At 38.0% G+C, this 8,519-nt stretch overlaps 1 protein-coding gene across 1 annotated transcript; it reads right to left on the bottom strand.

Moving 5' to 3' along the window:
* Window positions 1-6,041: 6,041 nt before the first annotated feature.
* Window positions 6,042-6,932, bottom strand: LOC111881865 (uncharacterized). The gene has a single exon (XM_023878279.1). The coding sequence runs from the start codon at window positions 6,930-6,932 to the stop codon at window positions 6,042-6,044; it is 891 nt and encodes a 296-aa protein (XP_023734047.1).
* Window positions 6,933-8,519: the final 1,587 nt, after the last annotated feature.

The following is an 8,519-nucleotide window of genomic DNA, read 5'->3' as shown; positions in this document are numbered from 1 at the left end:
GAACCCTTCTGATCGCCAATGAGTCACCAAAAGTCTCCAACATCCTTTTGGGTTTCGGGAATAACCGATATATATATATATATATATATATATATATATATATATATATATATATATATATATATATATATATATATAAGAATTTTCAAAAATTACGCACCAACTCGTCGAGGTCTTTACTTAAAATACGTGGGCGGTAAGGCATTGCTGGTTCGCGAATATTCCATCTTACTCGTCGAGTTGATGGCCAACTTGCCGAGTTTCTCCTCTTTTAAGCTTTATTTCTTCAAACTTTAATTAACAAGCTCCCAATTGCCAGTTCTGCTTCTTTTTTCACTCGAGCTTGTCTTTAAGGCTGAAAATGTAATTTTAACATAATTAAGTACCTTTTGTTCATAAATCGAGACAAAATAGCCAAAAGGTAATAAGATATTATACAAAATATATGATTAAATATGCACATATCAAAATACCCCACACTTGACTTTTGCTTACCCCCAAGCAAAACTGAATTTTAGCACACTAGCACACCTAAGACAATCCCAATCAAACTCAACCATTATGCCAAAATTGCAACGCGTGCATTTGTGTCTAATTTTTTTCCTAAGGACCCCCCTAATCCTAAATTCTCACAATCCTCATAAACACCCGCCCACTTCTTTTGAATAATGCTCCTTTTATGCATCCCTCTGAATCCATCCGTAGAAAACTTTCTTAACCTTAAGTCATTTTTGGTTAAACCTCCAAGGACACATACGATAAAGTAACATAAAAAAGAAAATTACATTTAAAATAATAATACTTGATAACTTTGAATCTTCAATAAATTGTAGCTTTTCTTCTTCATATTTCTTCTTTGACTTCATAGCTTCGTAGATTCTTTCTTTCAAACATTGCATCACTTTTTTTTCTTTTTTTTCAACTTTTTTTTACAATCACCTTTTTCACTCAAACTAAAAACATTGCATTCAATCTCTCCTCCCAACTTTTGACAGAAGGGTAATCGGGGTCATCCATCCTTGGAATGTTCAAGTAGCTCATCATGTGGGCGAGGGTGATATGATTTTTGTTCATTCTACGCCCTAAATCATCTTGGTATTTCCTTGAATCCATGCTAACCCAATCCATAGGAAACTCATCTTCGGTCGGGATCACGGGTGGGTCTTCATATATATCCTCTTGCCTTTGCCTAACCCTCCTACCCGATTGTTCGGGTACCACCACTTCATCTTCATCCGGGACAACAAAGTTACCCCCACCATAATCGTCAACTATCCTTACCCTCTTATAAAGAATAGGATTAAATTTAGGTGTCGGCAGCATCGTTAAAACATTTCCGGCTCTTCTCTCCAAAATACCAAATGATCTTGCTAACTTTGTCACAAACATAACCCCATAATTTCTTAAATTTTTTCTATCCTTTACCACACCTTCACCCAAATATTTTGCCAAACAATATGGGATGTTGCAAAAAGTATTGGGCATGATAATGCACCACAAGTAGAACACATCAAGGCTTGGAACCTTATCATCGTCTTTGCGCATGTTGATGGTATTCGTGATGAGCCGGTGGATTAAATGGTGAATTAGTGACCTTATGCTTCCCTCTAAGGCTGCGGATGGAATGTACACACTATTTGCAATTGTAGTCCACCAATTTACTTCATTTGTTCCATCTGGGAACACCTTGTGACAATTATCCAAGAACGTCCCAAAAGTCGCAATTATCACCACCAATTGGTTATATAAGCCCATTCTCCAACCCAAATCAGCCATGTTGCACTCCCGATACTCACCACCAAGACAAAAAGTCAAAGAGTTAGTATCATAATAATCATCCCTGCCTCGGAATGTAACAGTGGAATTAAACTCAAAACACAGCTCTTGATACACCTGCTCCTACATCAGGAACAATCTCCTCCACCCATCATATGTAACTTGTACTCCATTATGAATGAAAACTTTAGTCAAAATATGGAGTCAGGGCCTCCACCAAACCTACTTGATCTACCCAATTCCAGTTCAACTCATTTGGGACATAAATATCCTTTGACTTGAGTGTTTCTAGCCTTTTTCTCCACCTCACCGAAGTCGCCTTTGATCCAATTTATGGGAAGTTGAACCAAGGGAAGTCCCCTTGGCCTCTTTGAGAACTTTGGCCTCTGCTTCTAAACATTTTCTGCAAAATCAAACATAATAAAAACCACACAAACCACAGAAAATATTAAAATAAAAATATGGAAAACAATAGCATGGACTCGTCGAGCTCTTAGTGCGACTCAACGAGTCCAATGAACAGTTTGGACCTTCATAATTGATTCGAACAGGTTCAGTCTATTATACTCAAAATTACTCCAAGGGTTTGTTGAGGGTGGTAAAGCAAGCATTAATTCTCAAAAAAGTTTCAGTCAAAACACTCTAAATTAGCCCAAATCGAAACCCTAATGTTCATGTCAAAATAAAAACTGGGTTTTTAACAAATTTCAACCATTAAACTACTAAAAATTGAACCTTTAGGGTAAAAACCCTAATTTTTCTGAGTTTAAATATTAATAATTTTTTTCGGTAATAACAGTCTACTCGTCGAGTCTGGGATCCCAAACTCGTCGAGTAGAGACGCGTTTTTACGAAATATCGCGGATTTTCAGATGGACTCGTCGAGTTTAGGTATGGACTCGGCGAGTTTTTGACTCTGTTCAAAATTTTTATTTTCTTTCTTTAAATTAATTCCACTACACCCCACACCTAAACTTTGTTTGTCCTCAAGCAACCATTTTAAGCTAAAAAGAAGATTTAGATTGAAAAAATCCTCAAAAAAAATACACAATAGAAAAGAAAATACTAAAAATAAAACGAAAAGGAAAGGGTAAAAGAAAGAAAACTCAATCAGCGGGTTGCCTCCCATAAGCGCTTCTTTTTTAGGAGTCTTTAGCTAGACTCCTCCTCGCTCTACGTTGCAAGGGCTTTCTCCAAGTCCAACCCTTCTTCTAGTCTTTCTTCAGTTGGCATACCCTCTTCATATTTATTAACTCTATGCTCTTTTACTTTAAAGCTCGACCCATCCTTGCTCCATAACTCAAGCACCCCGTATGGATAGACATGCTTGATTGTAAAAGGCCCGGACCAACGAGTGTGTAATTTTACCGGAAAGAGATTTAGTGTTGAGTTGTACAAAAGATCTTTCTGGTTAGCTTCAAATTCCTTATTACCTTTCAACCTTGCATCATGGCACCTTTTTGTCTTGTCCTTATAAATCAGTGAGTTGGAGTAAGACTCGTTCCTCAACTCTTCTAAAGCATTCAGTTGCAAAAGTCGATTGGCACGCAACTCACTCGGCTCAAAATTGCATGTTTTCGAAGCCCAATAAGATTTATGTTCAAGCTCCACCGGTAGATGACAATTTTTACCATAGACTAACCTATAGGGTGTGGTTCTAATGGGTGTCTTGAATGCAGTCCAGAATGCCCAAAGTGCATCATCCAATTTATCCGCCCAATCTTTCTTATTGCTACCCACCGATCTCTCCAAAATCCTTTTGAGTGCCCTATTCGTGATCTCAGTTTTCCCATTCGTTTGTGGATGGTAAGGTGTTAAAAATCTATGGCGTATACCATATCTTTGAAACACTTTTGCTAGTTTATCATTAGCGAAATGGGTTCCCCTATCACTTATCAATGCCTTTGGTACCCCAAACCTAGAAAACAACCTTTTAAGAAACTTCACTACGACCCTTGCATCATTGGTTGGTAATGCCTGTGCTTCTGCCCACTTTGATAAATAGTCTACTGCCAGAAGTATGTATTGGTTTCCTCTAGGTGAAGGGAATGGTCCCATGAAATCCACACCCTACACATCAAATAGTTCACACACTTGGATGAACCTTTGAGGCATTTTATTCCTTTCAGAAATATTACCCAACTTTTGGCAAGTATCACACTCTCTCACATAGGTGGCAACATCCTTGAAGATTGTAGGCCAATAAAACCCCGCATCAAACACCTTCTTAGCTGTGTATTTCACCCAACGATGTCCTCCTACCGGCCCATTGTGGCAATGCTCTAGAATTTCACAGATTTCCTTTCCAAATACACATCTTCTATTAATCCCATCCGCACAACTCCTAAAAAGATAGGGCTCATCCCAAAAATAATATTTAATTTCTTAAAAGGGCTTCTTTTTCTGCTGGTGAGTGAGCCATTTTGGAAGAAAATTGCCAGCCAAAAAGTTTGTCCATATCGCCCCTTTAAGTTTTTTCCAATCTAGATAGATTGTCGGCATCTACATTTTCCATCCCTTTCTTATCCTTGATCTCGATGTCAAATTCTTCAAGTAAAAGCATCCATCAGATCAATCTTGGCTTCACATCCTGCTTAGCAAATAAATACTTGATAGCAGAATCGTCAGTAAAAAAAGTAGTTTTAGACAATAAGGTAGGGACAAAATTTGTCAAAGGCATACACCACAACTAATAATTCCTTCTCGGTTTTTGTGTAGCTTTCTTGGGCCAGATTTAAGGTCTTGCTTGCATAGTAAATGGGTTGAAAGCGCTTGTCAACCCTTTGACCGAGTACAACTCCTAAGGCAAAGTCGCTCACATCGCATATTATTTCAGAGGGCAAGTTCCAATTCGGGGCGATAATGATCGGAGCATTAGTTAATTTTTCTTTCAAAATTTCAAAAGCAACTAAACATTCTTTAGAAAAATTAAAAGGTGCATCTTTCAGAAGTAATTGAGTTAAAGGTCTAGTTATTTTAGAAAAATCTTTTATGAAATGGCGGTAAAAAACCACGTGAACTAAAAAACTCCTAACGCCCTTTGGTGGGGGTAATTTAGCAATAGTTTCATTTTTTGCGCGATCTACCTCAATCCCCGCTTAGGATACTTTATGGCCTAAAACAATGCCTTCTTTCACCATAAAATGACACTTTTCCCAATTTAAGACCAAATTGGTCTTTTCACACCTCCCAAACATCAAGTCGAGGTTAGCAAGACAATCATTAAAAGAAGAGCCAAAAACAGGAAAATCATCCATAAATACTTCCATAAATTTTTCCACCATGTCATGGAATATCGTCGTCATGGATCGTTGAAAGGTTGTCAGCGCATTGCATAACCCAAAAGGCATGCTTCGATAGGCAAATGTTCCACTCAGACAAGTGAAAGTGGTCTTCTCTTGATCAATTGGGACAATAGGGATCTGGAAATAACATACAAATCCATCTAAGAAACAGTAACAACAATAGCTAGATAATCGTTCAAGAATTTGATCAATAAAAAGAAGAGGGAAATGGTCTTTGCAAGTGACATCGTTTAGCTTTCGGTAATTGATGCACAACTGCCAACTGGTTACCGTTCGTGTAGGTATGAGCTCGTTCTTTTTGTTCGTCACAACCATCATCCCTCTTTTCTTTGGTACTACTTGAATGGGACTAACCCATGGACTATCGGAAATCGAATATATGATCCCGACATCAAAGAGCTTGACAACCTCCTTCTTAACCACTTCATGTATGTTTGGTTTCAACTTCCTTTGATGTTGCACTACCGACTTTGCACCTTCTTCAAGGATGATCTTGTGAGAGCAATAAGAAAGGCTTATTCCTTTAATATCCATAATTTTCCATGTAATGGTATTTTTTTCTTTTCTTCAAGAGTTGAACTAACTCTTCTTTTTCAGATTTGGTGAGGTCAAAAGCTATAATCACAGGTTTTTGATTGCCCTCCTCCAAAAATGCATATTCTAAGTGTTCCGACAATGTTTTCAACTTTAAATTTGAATTTTGAACACTGAACACGTTGAGTCCGCACACCGAACTCGTCGAGTTGCGCCCAGTCTTCCCGTTTGATCGTGTTTTTCGTCCCAACTCGTCGAGTTAGTCTTTTCAACTCGTCAAGTTGACTTTTCAGACCTTCTTATTAGTTCTTCGTATTCGCTTTCTTCGGGAAATTTTTCTATCTCTTTCTGGTCTTGTTTAGCATCAAAGTCATTTTAAAAAGGCCATGGGTGATTCGCTTGAGTTGTCCTCTTTCCATTCTTCCATTATTCTTCCAAAGTGTTAATCGAGAATTTCGTGTCATCACTATACTTAGAATGCTTCATGGCTCGATCAATTCCAAAAGTAACTGACTCTTCTCCCACCCGAAGGGTAAGTTTGGATTCTCTTATATCCACTATGGCACTTGCAGTGTTTAGGAAAGATCGTCCAAGAATGATTAGTACTTGATGGTCTTCTTCCATATCTAGCACTATGGAATCCGTGGGAAATACGAATTTATCAACTTTCACCAATAAATCCTCGCATATCCTGCATGGAAATGTCACCGTCTTCTTCACTACATGAATTTCCATTCGAATCGATCTCGGCTCCGGAAGGTTCAACTTCTTAAAGAATGAGTATGACATAAGGTTAAAACTCGCCCCTGAATAAGCCAATGCATAACTAGTAGCTAAGTTCCCGAATTGGCATGCCAAAGTCAAACTACCTGGGTTACCCATCTTTTTTGAAAATTTGTTCAACATTACGGCTGAACAATTTTCATTGAGAACCACCTTGGATACCTCTTCCATCTTCTTTCTATTTATGAGTAATTCCTTTAAGAACTTGGCATACTTAGGCATTTGTGCAACCACCTCAATGAAAGGAATGTTAATTTTAAGGGCTTTGATGTGCTCCAGATACTTTTGATATTCTTCATTCTGCTTCTCTTTTCTAGCTCGACTTGGGAATCGTAATGGAGGTTGATATGGTTTTAAAGGGGGGACATTTTTCTGTTCAGACTGAGAACTCATCGAGTTCTTCTCTTCAACTCGACGAGTTGCGTCGACTTTTTGTGATTTCAGGATTTCTTTTTCTTCCTCTTGCACCTCTTTAGAATCTTCATTCGGAATTGGGGTCAGAGGAGTAATTATCTTTCCACTCCTAGTCGTCATGATGTGGATTTGTGCGCCTCTTAGATTTTTCTCGGTATTACTAGGAAGTCCACCCAGTGTTCTTTCTTTGATTTGTTGTATAGTTCTCCTAACTATTTTTCAATGTTTAGGATAGTGGCCAGTTGATTTCTTATTAATTATTGTTGCTCTTTCATCATCGCTTGTTGTTCTCGTATCGCAGCATCGGTTTCGTTGTGTCTTTTCTCAGATGCGGTTGCAAAACTTGTGAGCATATCTTCAAAGTCCATTTTCTTCTCTTGCACCAACTCTTCCTTTTGATAGAAGCCTCTTGTCTCCAGCCTATATTTCTCTTACTTTGCCTTCTTGTACTCACCGTATGGTAGCCACTGGTTTTTTCGGTTTTCGCCAATCCTCATCATATCTATCGCCAATTGAATAACACACTTGCACTTTCCGATTCCCATGCTCTTCAAGATGACAATCTTTAGTAAGGTGAGGCCCGCTACAATTTTCACATCCTACCCGGATGGCGTGGATAGATTAATCCATCTTTGTCATTTTTCGGTCCAAACTCTCCAATTTGGCCATCACTACCGCCATATAATCAGAAACTGAGTTGACCGCCCCTCGAGTTGAGTCATTCCTTGGGTTATGATATTCTCTAGAGGGCTTAGAGAATTCTTCAATTAGCTCCTTTATTGTTGGATTAGTGTCTAAGTCCATAACTATATTTGGTATGTACTTGACCCGGTTGTGCATGTTCCTTTTGGGTTGTCTTCACCAAAGGAACTTGACTCGAGGAATAATATAGAAAGAGGTGGTTATGGTTTATTAATATATGATGAGAATAATATATTAAAATAGAAACCATATTTGTTTAATTAACATTGGTGAAGAATTAATTAAGAATTAATTTTGTGATAAAAAGAAGTTAATTGAACTAAGGGGACTGAACTATAATTATGTGATAGTTACAAAGTTGGGCAAGGAAACCCTAAAAGATAGGGTGGACGAATTCTAGGGATAAAGCCTTAAGAATTTGTCCATGATAGGGATTCTAGAATTATCTTATGGGCTGCTTGGTGGCTAAGTAACCGGATAAGGATAATGACTGAAATCCTAATTCCTACACCTATATATAGACCCCTTGGGCATCGGAAATTTGGCCACTTGAACCCTAGAAGTCCTAGAACATAATTTCACCTCTCCTCTCCTCTCTCTCTCTCTCTCTCTCTCTCTCTCTCTCTTGTTTCCTCCTATTGCTCTTGGTGTTTGTGATTCATTAGAGGCACAACATTTGAAGTGCTAAAGTTCTCAAGGCTTCAAGATCTTCAATCAACAACAAGGTAATCATCTAGATCTATTTTATTATGTTAATTTCGAATATCATATGCTAGATCTAGGGTTTGAAAGTCTTGGATGAATTGCATGTACAATAGAGAAACCTAGATCCAAGCATTAGGGTTTGCATGAGCATATAGTATGTTCTTTTGGCTCAAACTCATCAGTGGTATCAGAGCTTTGTTTGGTTTCTATTGTATTGATGCCTTATATGTTCATTCATGCTTTAAAATCGTTTTTGGGGATTTCTGTCTGATGAACTCGATGAGTTCCATTTAGAACTCG

The sequence above is a fragment of the Lactuca sativa genome, chromosome 5, assembly GCF_002870075.4.
Source record: "Lactuca sativa cultivar Salinas chromosome 5, Lsat_Salinas_v11, whole genome shotgun sequence".
NCBI classification, from domain to species: domain Eukaryota; kingdom Viridiplantae; phylum Streptophyta; class Magnoliopsida; order Asterales; family Asteraceae; genus Lactuca; species Lactuca sativa.
Note: the sequence above shows the minus strand (reverse complement) of the source record. Positions and strands in the feature narration are given on the sequence as shown.